At 40.1% G+C, this 14,640-nt stretch overlaps 1 protein-coding gene across 1 annotated transcript; it reads right to left on the bottom strand.

The window, feature by feature from the left end:
- Nucleotides 1-598: 598 nt before the first annotated feature.
- rab14l (RAB14, member RAS oncogene family, like) lies at nucleotides 599-14,359 on the bottom strand. The gene is made up of 8 exons (XM_053340362.1): nucleotides 14,266-14,359; nucleotides 8,062-8,120; nucleotides 7,030-7,083; nucleotides 5,569-5,746; nucleotides 4,468-4,534; nucleotides 2,557-2,644; nucleotides 2,038-2,068; nucleotides 599-1,652 (listed from the first exon to the last, which is right to left on the bottom strand). Exons 2-8 carry the CDS (start codon nucleotides 8,111-8,113, stop codon nucleotides 1,475-1,477), a joined length of 648 nt encoding a protein of 215 aa, XP_053196337.1. The 5' UTR covers nucleotides 8,114-8,120; nucleotides 14,266-14,359; the 3' UTR covers nucleotides 599-1,474.
- Nucleotides 14,360-14,640: the final 281 nt, after the last annotated feature.

Below are 14,640 nucleotides of genomic sequence, written 5' to 3' on the forward strand. Positions count from 1 at the left end.
ACGGATTGGCTCTTCAGTGCAGCTTCACTTGACACAGGAGTGTTTGTTTTTACATCCGAATAGTTACGATGAGAGTTTAAGACCATGCTGCTGACACTCCATCTGAGAAATATTGACCATGTGAGCCGCCACTCATGTTTACTTTCCAGTAAAATGCTAGAATTATTCTAAAAGGTTTGGTTTATTGAATCGGTGTGAGAGTCAGACAGCAATGTGAAGAGCAAGTGCAGCAAAACAAAATAGATTAAAGAGTAATAACATTAATTATAATAAGGCAACAAATGATGACAAAGAAAATGCTGGTAAAGACAGAATCTGTTGATATGACCTGGGGAGGGGAACGAGGGAGGGTTAAGGGAGTCATGAGTGAGGAGAGGGAGAGCTGGTGCAAAGGAATAGATGTGGATGAGTCTTTCCATCAAAAACAGAGATGCCATCTTTTTCTTTGAAGTGTCATTTTAACTGAGTCAAAAGAAACCCCCTTCCAGCTTCTTCACACACACACAGACAAGCTGGAAATCACCCAAAATTCCTTCCTGTAATAACTCAGGAGAGACGGGAATTACCCACAAGAAAGTTGTGGGAATTCCTGGTCTCCCCCAACCCCCACTCTCACTCTCCTGAGAATATCAGTGCTAAGCAACAGAAACAGGATTTTTTTAAAAAAGCCACAAGCAGGTTTAAAACCTGCTGCGAAAGCTCCCTCAGCTACACATTCTCTGACACAGGAGCCTCTACCTGTGTGGCTGCATGATACACTACGTCATTGCTTTCAACTGTCCCATCTCATGAAAATGACCCGCGAGTGAGATATCGTACCCGCATTAAACGCCAGATTGGTAAACCATGCAGGGCGGGCATCCGGAGGGGTATGATTACGATCTGGATTCATACAGAACTGATCAGTGGTGAATGAAACCTAACGCAGTGTTTACATGTCATATATAGCTATAAAACCAAACATAAAACAACAGTCTCAGTTTATCATTATCGTATGAACGTTACATCTATCTAAAGTGTCAGTAACCCGTGTAATGCGTGGTGGCGTCTACAATACTATGACGGGCGGGGGTGAGGCGGGAGGGGGGACTACACAAGAATGGTGCAAGAGGAGCAAAAGAGGAGAGGTATGGACTGACAACACACTGACAGAGTTTTAAGAGGAGGAGTGAGACAGCGACGGAGGGAGACAGACAGGCAGAGACGAGGAAGAGGAGGAGAAGGAGGAGGAGGGGAGAGATAAAGTCCGCACAGCCCAGCTCAGTCTGGCCCAAGTCGATATCCGTCCCCCTTTCCTTCCCTCCGCAGCCCTGTTCTCATGCAGCTCCTGGTGCTGTGAGGGACGAGGGTGGATGGATGTACGGAGGTGGAGGAATGGATGGAGGTGTAGGGGGGGTGGATGGTTGAGGGAGGGCGGGCAGGACAGACAGAAAGAGAGGAAGGCTGAGTGAATAAGGGGGAGGTTGCTTGGTCATTAGCAGCCGCAGCCTTCCCTCTGGGGCTGTGGTTCGCTGGTTAGCCGGCCGCCCTGAGGGGCCGAGGGCTTGTGCTGGACCCCGGACTCGGCAGCGTTCAGGTCCAGGCTGCCATCTTGGATGTTCTGGTAGATCTTCTTAGCGGCTTCCAGGAAGGCGTCCTCAACGTTTTCACCTCTGGAACACAGAGCATAAACACAAACATGAGGAAAAGAGGGAAATGGGAGTGTATTATATACATATTGCAATATTTTACATATATCGTCTTTTGAATATCGTGATATGGAGTGTTGTCTTTTCCTGCTTTTAAAAGAAAAAATAATAATTTTCTGAGCCTAACAGACTGTTATCTGCCTTTATCCACTCCTCATTATATCCACATTACTGATGATTGTCAAAAATCTCACTGTGTAAATATTTTTTTGAAAACACAGATAGTCCTCCCTACAATATTGTCAAAATATCGATACTGAGGTATTTCGCCCAGTCCTAGAGTGTAGGAGTGTAGGAGTGTATACAAAGAGATATCACATGCTCTAATGCTGAAGTGCTGCAAACTTACGTTTTTGCGCTGGCTTCCAGAAACAACAGACCTGCAGAACATAAAACAGACACGATGACGGAGTCAGTAAAACATTGTTCCAAGCTGACATGCCTCAAATATCAAGTCCTTATTCACCCCCTCCTTCAATATCTCTCCTCACTTTATCTTTCCGAGTTTTTGTCTCAGCATGAATTTTCACTTTTGTTTCAGTGGTAAAGGCTCCTTCTATTAACATTCTGGAGAGAATAAACAGCTAAATCAATTTATCATAACTATTTTGACATTGTTTGGGATCACTGATTTTATAAAATGTATTTATTGGAACGGAGCAAGAAAAGGTCACAGTTTTGAAAGAGAGTTTGAGTTCAATCAAAGAAAACAAAAAATCCTGATAACAACATTGACTGCTGTTTAATTTTACACAGCATCAACAACTATGTCTCGTCCTTAATCTTCTTCTACAGACTCAAACCATTTCCTCCATTCAAAACTTCTCTCGTCTTCATAACATTTTCATGTTGTGTGTGTCTGGCTCACCGTTCTCCTCAGCGAACTGCTTAGCTTCCTCATATGTAACGTCCCTCTGGGCCTCGAGGTCTGCTTTGTTTCCTATGAGAATGATCACCTGAGAATACAGAGAGAGGAAGATAAAGAGTGAGACGCAGGGAGACACTTGTTTTTCAAGGCTCCAGGAGAATTGAAACCAGGAGGCAGTATAGGAACACTGATACTCTTATTTCTTGTTAGTTAAGAAATCGATTGAGATACACTAACTGACTGACACCCCCTTGTGAGCACATCAGGCGGTGCCCCTGGCAACGGTGATGTAATTAGAGCCTCTAATGTACTGATGTAAACGTAATTAGCTTCCCTGTTGTAAAGTGAAAGACTTTCTGAAGTCTCCTCTCCACTGAAACTCATGCATGGTCTTTTTTCACGTTTTATTTCTGATCCTCACTGTGTCAACAACTAAACGTCATCAGTGTCGTAGTGACAATTTAACTGTGCTGAGTTTCAATTTAACAGCAAGTTTCAAACGTTATTATGGGGAGAGGGCTCCATTTCCACCATATGAAAGCATATGAAAGGGTTTACTTAAAAATGTGAGGTTTCATATTTTTAATATGAATTTGAATTACTGGCTATTACTGGGAAAAGAGAGAATAGTGAAGCTCTTGCTAAATTACAAGAAGTCTTATGTAACACTTATTTTCATTCAGATAACCACAGCGTCACTCAAATGATCAGATAATATGTTCATTATGTTTCCCATCTCAAACTAAAAAACACTTAAAGCAGGAACACATGTTGACACTTGGGGCACAAGTCACGACTACACTACAACAGAATCACCACATGGCAGCTACCAAACAGCAATGATGCAGAAAACAGCTCGCATGGATTCAGGCAAATTGGATATCATTTTAATGGATGAGAGCAGAGATAGTCAAATTAGATGGCAACGGTAGACGGCGCTGTCGTCAAATTTGAACATTTTTATCCTTGGCGACAGAATTCACAGTCCGATGTTACGTAACTCCCTCACTCAGCGAGCAAACGTGGTCTAGACAATAAGAAGCTCACAATTTTAAGGAATACACCAGGTTGCAGTTTATCCTTTCACTGTTTATGTTGGAAATTAATGAATGACCTCACGTTTCTGGGAGAATTTAATATTCATTTTAGGTTTGCAATAGAATGTAAAGAGAAAGCTGCATTTTATAGCTACATGTATTTGTAGAATAATAGGCATGAAGTAATTTTATTTAATATACTGTATTTTATTGCATTCTTTGTAAACAATATGTCATCGCCATAGCAACATATTGTCACAAATGTAGTGTTTCGTCATCCTGCCATCGTGTTGAAGTGTTTGTTTGTTTTGCCTGTGATGTCCATCTGCCTGAGTCCACATGAACGCAGCATTAGACTCATAGCCTGCTTTTTTTCTGTTTTCTATGAGACTCATCGAGAAAAAAAAGGGACTTAACCAGACCAACTGTGAAAACCGCATCTTCACAAGAAAGCCACATGTGTATGAAAATAGCAGGATTTAAATAAATCAACAACAGATTTATTTACATCTGGCTATTGGCTACACCAGAAACATTTTTCACTTGATGTGGAGAAGCATAGAGTGGAAGTGGCATGTTGCAGGTATACTCTCCTCTGAAGTAACACAGAGCTCAGTAAATTAGAGCAGTATGATGTCGAGCTAATCATATTTACGAAGGAATCCAATTTAAGAAATGGAAAGGGCTCTGTGGCTTCAGGCAGAGGGGAGAGGCAGAGGGAGAAAGGGGGGGAGGAGGAAACAGGAAGTGAAGTAGCAACAGTGACATCGGGTGTGCTTTGAAGAAATGAGAGGGATGACACAGCAGGAAGAAGAACACGCAGATGAGAGTCGAATGTGCTGCTATATACAGTTTGAGGAATCTGTAAACTTACAGTATTGGGATTGGTGAGGTTTCTGGCATCAGTCAGCCAGCTGCTGAGATGGTTGTATGTGCTTCTCCTGCAAAACATTAACAGAGGGAAAGAGGTTACTATGACGACAGGCCAAGATCTTTAGAGTCAGCAGGTGCAAAACTGTAATGATGGTGTCAAACTGAGGCTAATTCTATAATGTGTTCCTAGATACATCCCAATCTAATATAGTATGAATAGTATAGTATGAAGTGCATAGTATGAAATGGATTTGTCCCACATATATCACTTTAGAAGGAGATACTCACAGCGATCAATAAACCTTTCAATGCACGTGTGAGCATGTCAGTATTGTTTAAAGATAGACCTGAAAAAATATGAACGTATCCTTTAAGTTGCTTCATGGTATGTTGTTTAGAAACAACAATTTACCCTGCAGACGTTCAACACATCTCGTTCTCATTAGAGCTCTGCATGTGAAGAACTTTCACTCTTAATTGGACACACTACACTGACACTGTGCCCTCTAAACTGGACCATGTGTTAGATTTAAAAGGAACATGCATTTAAAAAAGGGGAAAAAAAAAACAGATATTAAAACCGGTTACTGAAGCCACACCCTTTAATTACAGGATACTGTGTGTTCATAGCAACCGTACAAGACCCAACCAATGCTCTTCTTGTCTCCCATTTCTGTGCATTGGCTAGTGGAAGTTTTCAGTAGCCACATTAAACAGTGATGTAAAGAATTCATATATTCGTTGTTTTTTTTCCAGTAAAGGCCCTGGGGAGCTTTACTGGAGTTGGGTGTGGTGTGGACAGACATTCCACATGTTGAACTGTGTTTATTTAGCACGCAGCTGATAGCATCTAGCAGTTTGAGCAAGAAACACAGACATAAGCCGCGACACTCACTGTTCTTGTTTGTTCAGGAGGGAGACTGAGGGGGTGGACTGAGCACTTATCAGATGCGTTTGCTTTCACTTTACTTCCTCTTACATACATGTTTTTGTGAAATGCACCAGATGATTATCACATACACCGTGAAAGCTCGGGTGTAGAGTGGACACCGTGTATGTTCATTTTCCACATACACTTTAACACAAAGCAAGCACCCTGTACCTGGTGATGTCGTATACCATCAGCGCCCCTGCAGCTCCGCGGTAGTAGGAGCGGGTGACAGCCCTGAAGCGCTCTTGTCCCGCTGTGTCCCAAATCTGCAGCTTGATCTTCTGGCCGCTCACCTCGATTATCCTTGTACCAAACTCCACGCCAATTGTATGGGGGCAGTCTGCCATGACTGAGGACAGGAAGTGATGTCAGAATTCAGCTTGGTTCTTGATGTCAATTACTTTGACTGTTGCCATTTTTGTACATCGTAAATACTACACATACATTTTAATAACATTTTCTTGTCTTGTGTTGTTGCCATTCTCGTTAGAATTAGTGACATGCTAAGTTAAGCATCAAGAATAATCCCAACTACAACCTGATTGATTTTTCATTTTCATTGTTGTGTGGCAGAGTTTGCCATTCCCTGCTGGATATAAATTGCCTTCACCAATGTTACTACTTTTTAATTTCCATCTATAATCAACCTCACTGTTTACTAATCACTCACCGTACATTATATCAGAGCTGTATGAAATTAACTGCTAATAAAAGTCCAACACATGTTTGACTTTCATAAAGGAAGAATGAGCTGTAAGATGAAGTGTTTCAGGTTGTAGCAGCCGTTATTCTTGATTGACTTCTTTATAAAAAACAGCATGAGTGTGTTTGGTTGCACTGTAAACAGATACAGATACACCGGTTGACTGGCTTTATTTTGTAGGTAGGTGCTCAACAAGTTCTCTCTTTAGTACAAAACCACGCTTACTACCACCAGTCCAGTAGACACCCTGGCTAAAATCAACCAGGATAAAAATCTTATGAATTACAACTTCATGTTTTAAACTTAGAGGAAAAAGTCCAGTTACTGTTGATGAGACCTAAACCTCCTGTCTAGATGTAGCTTACAATCAATGTTGTGATACTTAGTGTAGTCACACACACACACAGAGAGAGACACACACACACACCTCATCTTGAGCAGGTGCATCAATTATTAATCACAGTATGTAGAGTCAGTATACTCACACTTACATTCAAAATATCAACGACCAGAAAGCGGCACATTTCTATGAAGCCGACACAGAAAACCTTTTCTTAACCACCCTAGCGTGCGTGTGTGTGTGTGCAGGATGCGACCGTGGATGGGTGAATGAGGAATACAGCATCTGGCTTGTTAATAGTAGCACTAAACAAAACGGCACTGAATGGTAATGGGAGGCTGCAGCTGACACACACACACTCACACACTCACACACTCACACACACACACACACAGACACAGAAGAAGAAGAGTCTCTCACTGTTGAGCTCACACTCGACTTCTATGCCACCGACTTCCGCCGGCGTATAAAAGAAATCTTAAGCGATTTAGGCACTCCAGTTAAACCTGGCAAACTTACACATACTTAAGCACATGCACTGACGGGAAAAGAAAAAAAAAAAAAGAGTCAAAATGAGGGCAGTACTTACATTTCTTTTCTGTGAACTGATGAAGCAAACATGACTTCCCTACCCCCATGTCCCCTGTGGAGAAAGAGACAGAGAAGGGAAGAGACAGAGAGAGAAACTCAGGTCAACCAAGGAAATAACAAGAACAACAATTCTCTATTCAAGCCCGCAGTGTTGCCTCCATGCATGATGTAGCAGTCCCTCTGTGACAGTCGGAGACAATGCTTAAAATTTCATGGGGACTGGTGAGAAAGTGGGAGACAAAGACAGAGCAAAAAAAAAAAGAAAGAAAAAGAGAGGTGTGAATATGGGCATAATGTCCTGTAGAGTTTCACGACATGTGTTAAGAACTATTTTGACACCGACGGCATGTTTGTTTTTAGCCTTGATATTGTTTTTTTTAGGAAATATTCTCACACACACACACACACGCAAGTACCAAAATTGAGGTATTCACTGTTTATTTTACTGAGCAGCAACAATAAAAAAAAAAAACAGGGTGAAGTGTATGAAACTCTGCAGGATCATAGTAGGGTAAAAACACTCTTTTTCCACGTCTTCTATGTTTCTATTTAAGTGAAAATGTAGCAAGCCATTATCTATTCAGGCTGCTCTCACACACTCAATCACACATCTCTTTAAGCTCAAAGCAGACAAACAGCTGTTAGCTTTGAGGCAGGGTGGTTTAAGTTTCACAGCGGTGGAGAACAAATAGCCCACAGCTGAGAGTGTGTGTGTGTTTGAGTAAATGTATGTACAAGTAAACGCAGTAAAACAGTCACTTAGAGACCTCACGTTAAGTAGCATGTCAGTGAAAATTCATTACGCATTAGCAGTGAATGTTTAATCATTGTCATTGAATTATTAGCGATAATTGATTTAAGAAACAGGCCCGCAAAAACCAGCCCCACCAGTGCATTAAGCAGCTTTCAGTCTCCAAAAATGCATAAATTCAGGTGAAAGCTCTTTGGACGTTGTCTTGGATCTCCTTCCCACATAAAGTGATCACGACACTCACTGGCGAGCGTGCACACTCTGATGATGAACACTTACCGATAATGATGTATTTGAAAATGTAGGAGTAGTTGTACGGTGCGGTGGCCATTGTGGCTCTGAAAGAGAGAGAGAAAAGAAAAGAGAGAGATTTAGGCTTATAAACTGTCAGTGAGGGCAACTGTCTGATTGTTTTTTTTAATTAGACCAATTCAGGCAAAAGCTTTTTTTTTTATGTGAATACATCTCAGTTTATTTTAACGTCTTACAATCAGTGATGACACTTCAACACAGATCACGTTCATTTTCCATGTCAGGTGTCTCAATATCAGCACGAGGAGGACTGGTCTCAGGTCAGCTTTTCTGACAATTTCCTGCTCTTCCTTCACCTTCTTTACTTCATCTAAATAAATGAATAACCTACCCCACCCCACCCCACCCCACCCCACCCCAACCCACATAAACACAAAATTGATACCTCACCGCAGACAGTGGATTGGTCATAAAAAGGGCTCATGTAAATTACAAAGCCATAATCCTATCAGGGCAACAAAACTGTTAAAATCGCCACAGTAATGTGAATGAACACATTATGCATATAAACAGTCAAACTACTCCATTGAACTTCATACACTCTTCATATTTCTTCCTGAATAAAGGTAGTAAAAGCAGCCGTATCAGCGGTGAAGATTTAAACTGTTTGGTGACCAATGATAAAACTGCTTTGCATGATTTTGAAATGAACATGTAAATGCACCCTCACCACAGGCAGTTACACCTGACTACCCGCCTACTAACTTTATCAAATTCAATCAGCAAAACGTAAGCATGAATTTATTTATTGTCACTTTCCCCAAAATGAGTTGATTTTCCTATTTACTGTAGGTTGTTTTAAAACATTTTAAAGCAAATCATTATTTTATGCAGCACTCTCTTATTTAATGCTCTATTTTAGTCTAGCTTTTATTTTCTTTCCCTCTTCCTAGTTTTCTGTACTTTATTTTATTTTTATTATAATTACTTAATTTTTACTTAAATGTTTGTTTTTATGTAAAGCACATTGAGTTGCCCCTCGGTATGAAATGCACTATATCAATAATGCTGCCTTGGCTATTCATATTACTACAAACTCACCTTTTTGTAGAGTAAAAATACTTTGAGATTTCACTTTTTAACTTCAAGGGTGACGTCTGTTAGCTAAAACACCAGGCCGCTCATTGGAAGAAGAAAAAAGTGCAGTGTACCCTCTATCTACTCAATATCTGTTTGTAAAATAAAAAAGTCTAAATCTACCTTTCACATGCTGCATCACTGTTCAGTTGGCTCGAGGGGAAACTAAATCAAGTGTGTAACATTTTGTGGTGACTTCATGGATCTATGAGATTAGAGCACTCCCTACAAAAACAGTCACGCTGCCTGTTAGCAAGAGCTGAAATCTCAGCAGCCACTGAGGCCGGTTGTGACTAACGTAATTTGGCAACACTTGGAAATCCCTCATAAATCCATCTCTTTCTGAAATTCTGACTTCACCTAAAGAAAATATGAATGAATAAAGATACTGTCCATAATCGTACAAACCAAACTCAACCTCACCTCAGAGGCTCAGTGGTCACACCATGTTACCCCAGCTGTCTGCACCCATAATGATAGATGATACTGGTTCATTTTGACTGGTCTGTCCACACTTAACCTTTACATGCGGTTCATATACGGTTCATATTCTGACTTATAATTAGTCCCTACAACCAATTCACATTCATAAAGTCCCCATTAGCAATTAATAAATGTTTGATTAGTGCTTAATAAAAGAGTATTCTATTACTTATGGAAAAAAGATATTTACACTATTCACATCACTATTTTATGAACCAGGAGAACATTTTATAGAATATAAAGAATACAGCAACATGTCTGAATCCTGATTTTTCAATTTTGTTATAAATACATGTCTAATTTGGACATTTACATACAAAAATGTGTATCAGCTACACATTTTTTGTATATTCAGGGTCACATTAGTCAAAGTTCAACTAGCAGACAATATGTATAGGGTGTTTTTACAGCTCTAACATGCTCTAACAATGGGTCAAATTTAATTAATTTTATGTTAGGGGTTAAACACTGAGGCACCTGCATGTATGCAAGAGCACTTCCAGCACCCATAGGTTAAGAGCTAAAAATACCCCCCTGACACCTATCTGATAGCTGCTTCATTGTAAGATTCTCTCACTCTCAGCGCAGAGACAAAGTGTGCAAGGAAAGATCATTCACGTTTAACAGACAAGATCACCAGTACAAGCCCACATCAGAGCACTGACACAAATCCACGGGTTAAACGGCCTCGGGGGCAGACGCTCTTTTTGAACTTGAACAGATTTGCTCATAAATAAATGATCCGGTCATGTATGACATCAATGAAGGAGATTTAGAAAGAACGTTTTTTCCTTATGATCAATTTCACCAAACAAAATCACTTTGAAACAGTCAACAGACATCAAGGTTATTTCTTTATAGTTGAGCTGAATATAGGCTGTTTAATTATTCTGTATCGAGATGCTGGTGTAGAAGTAAATAATTCAGGCTTAATCAGGATTGTAATCATTCAGCAGCCTGATGGTTTCATGTGCCGAGCAAAGATAGTCTTCCTTAAAACCAGCGTGTATCTCTCTGATCTGCAGTCTCTCCTCCACGCTGCAGTTTAATGCAGTTCCTGGGAACTGAAATCACTGTACCACACCAGAGCATGGTGCTGCTCACACTTCTGCATCTGCACCTCACTGACTATGTTTGACTGGCAGGATTAATGCTGACACAACCATAAGAAATGTGGTGATTGGGAGGGGGTGGGGGGGGTGATGATAAGAGAAGCTAAAGAGAGGGAAGTGACAAAAAAAAGACCAGGCAAGTTAAGAAAGAAGGGACCATAGTAACAGAGATGAAAAGATGGCGCTTTTCCACTATACACTTCTAGCACTACTCCACTCATTTTTTTTTTTTTACTCATACAGCAGCAAGTACACCACTGCCTCCATGTCCTCCATTGTTTATGTGTTTGTGTCGTGTATAAAACAAAGTCACAGCAGTTTCGCGGAGCCATGCTATGGCGAGGCAACCCCGCCCACGTTGAATAGGTACTTTTTTGTAAAGGAAAAGGTCTTTCCTGGAACCGTACTGAGTCGAGCAGAGGAGTGCTAGAACTGTCTAGTGGAAAAGCTCCAATAGTGACAGATAAAACGAGTCCATAGCGCACATAGTTTGTATGGTAGCCTAATGATGGAAAAATTAAAACTGGTAACTACAAAAATAAACCACAATTTATACTGTAAATATATAGCTTCACAGACAAATTGTTGTATTATTTCTGGGTTGTGTGTGAAAATCATTAAAAATAATATAAAACCAGTCTGTACACCACCAAGATGAACTATTACTATACTACTATAAGTGTGCTCTATTTGTGCGACATGTTTTTTATCGCCAATTTGTTATTATGTACAACTCAGGGACGTCCAAGCAGCAACAAGTTGTTTGAGCACTTTGTTGCACTGTCAATTTGAAATAATGTTTTGTTTTTGAATGAAGGGGTAGAAATTAAAAAAAAAAAAAAAAGTTTTATCCGATTCATCGAAAAAATTATCGACCGATTAATCGATTATCAAAATAATCGTTAGTTGCAGCCCTGGTATTGATATATTATATATCCTTGAACAATAATTTGTCAGATAGGAAACAAAGAGGGGATACTACACTTAGTTGAGGTTAATTCAGGTCAAGGTGTCATGTTTAATAAAAATGCTAAGTACTTTCCCTCATAGTGGCACATAAAACACTGACTCCTGCTACAAAGCCCTGACAAAAATCTAACACTAGAAACCCCACAATTAGAGAGTATACTTGTGGAGACAAATTACATTAAAATAAAATTAGAAAATAAAACTGGATAAAGAAGAACTCAAAAGTTTGTCTAGCATTCATTTTATGAAATAAATGATCACTGCTTACTAAAGCTTACAGAGCTACCACTGCTGGGTGTGTTTCTGAGTATCTTTATTAAAGACTTGGCTCACTCGCAGACCTCCACAAACTCTGAAACTTAACCTGACGTCTGGTTGTTACTCATGCTAACACCAATTGGCTAACTGAAGCTTAAAGAAGTCTGAACTTGCCACTTTGCATCATCATCATACTACCTGCATACCTACCCTATTACCACGGTCTTAAAAAATAAGGGGTTAATTGCTATATAAATCTTGCTTTCTACACAATTTATTTCAGCTTTGTCCCATCACTAAATACACTGAACCTACTAATGTGTTAGCAAAAGTCTGTCACTTTTTTAAAAACAACATTACAGGACTTCCACGTCATGTGATTTGTATAATTACTTTGAAACATGACTAAAGGGAGTATATTAAGTCACACTGAGCCAGTCCCACACACACTGATCCAGTGCAGAGTTTTCAAATGAAGCAGGAACCGTGAACAAGTTACACAATTACACCATTGCCATCCTTTAAAATCCCAGCATAACGATTAAAAGGCCTCTTTTTCTAGGCTGCCTCTTGTCACATGACCCTCATGTGGCATTTCTATCCCCAGTGTGATGGTTTTCAGTGCTCTTCAAGGTGAGCTATTAGAGAAGGTCTTCCCAAGCTGAGTAAAAACAAAAATGTGATTCAAGTTGTGACACTCAAACCCTTTTTTTCAGCTTGTTGTGCTTGTCACAAGGAAATAAACCCCATGAGTATCCACCAAGGAGAAGGCGAGTCAACACCATGTGACCAGACTGCAGTCTCAGCATTTCTCCATTACTCCAGAACAACACTATCACCACCACCTTCCCTCTTCTTAGGAATCACTTCCTATAGAGGCTGGGATGCACGACTCATATCAGGAAATCATGACACATATACACAGTCACAGTGCCTCCATGATGTTCAGGCCCCATTATTCATATCATGTAACTTCTTTCAAGCCATAAATAATGAGATCATCACATTACCATTCACAGCCGAGACAGAGCACATTGTCACAGTGTGTACAAACTGAATTTACGTTCATTAACAAGATGTATATGATTAATTAAAGTCACCGCATAAGAAAAACAACAACAGCCTAACCTATCTCGTCACGCCTGCTTGTACACAAGAGTGCAAAGGCACAAGATGAAGAAATGATGTAGCATTTTATGGTAGATCAAGGCAGATTAAAACAAAATTTGCACAATTTTAAAATCATGATCAATGTCTTCTTTTTCGCAAACTTCCGTTTTCACAATTGTATTCATCGGTTGTTTTGGAAAAGTAAAGCAAAAGAGGAGGCTAACACCCTACTGGCTAAAGAATTAGCATCGGACATTATGTGCAACACTACACTACAGATGGTCGCGTTACTCATTTTTTCCATGTAGGAAAACCAGAATGAGTAGAGATACAATTTCAAAACAAAACCCGACTGACTTTAACTATTTAATTTGACACTGTCACGTTATTCCTTCTCCCCGGGGACGATGGCTAGTTGAAGTTAGCTTAACAACCGGCATAGTGATCGCGTCGTTTATGTTGTTTCTCTGCTACAAGTAAGCACAGAAAAAATGGTAACGTTACTTAGCATATGAGGAAATTAAAGGTGACCATATCTTTGTCAGATAACTGGATTATCGTGTCTGATAACAACCACGGCCCCTAAATTAACGCTAGCTCTTTTGACAGCTAAGTTTGCGTTGCGGTAGCTTTGCTAGCTGCCAGCTCGCTGACATCAGTGTTTGTATCAAGACAGCAGATCGCATAAATCACAATACACGTTTTGTCTGTCGCGTCTGTTAGACGACAGACAATCGACTAAATGTCGCTTAACTGAAAACTAAATAACCCCCTTGCACATTTCACAAAAGCCAACATACACTTTGCTAACGTTGAGTTAGCTTTAGTATGCTAGTTTACCAGCTAAGTTAGCTGCGAGGATTGGATTAAGGTAACTGGATAGCTACATAGCTTATTGTGTCGACTCATATCGTTATCTAAAAATCAATTCTCGTCCTTTTAGTACCCTCTAACTGTTTAACACATGATAGCTTGTGTACTTGGCATCTTAAAGCAACCTACTATTAACCATCTGTTAGCTCGCCCCGGTTAGCTTGCCAATTAGCCGACTCCTGTTCCAACTGTTTCATTAGTCCATTTAAATATCAGCGTCTCTACATGTATCAGACATTATATACGCCTGTATGAGTGTGTTCAGATATTTCCCCGTTCATGTCCTTACCAGGAATAAAGTCTTTAGAGCGTTGTGTTGAGCTGTTCAGAGGAGGTTTGCAGGTTATCCTGGCTCAAGATGGCTGATCACGGTACAGGGTTTCCTCCGCTGTATACAATGGGCTTCTGGGACAAAGAGCATCATATGCGGCGATCTGCGGTTTGTGCACCAATAGTGCGTGTTAGGTGGAAGGCTGCCTCACCTGCACAGGTGTATTCATGTAATTCATGTATACTGTACTAGCAGGGTTGGGAAGGTTACTTTGGAAATGTAATAGGTTACGCATTACTAGTTACCATTTTTAAAATGTAATAGGTTTAAGTAATATAACTATTTCAATTACTTTATCAAAGTAATGTAACTTATTACATTTAATTACTTTTT

Source organism: Scomber japonicus, chromosome 19, assembly GCF_027409825.1.
Source record: "Scomber japonicus isolate fScoJap1 chromosome 19, fScoJap1.pri, whole genome shotgun sequence".
NCBI classification, from domain to species: Eukaryota; Metazoa; Chordata; class Actinopteri; order Scombriformes; family Scombridae; genus Scomber; species Scomber japonicus.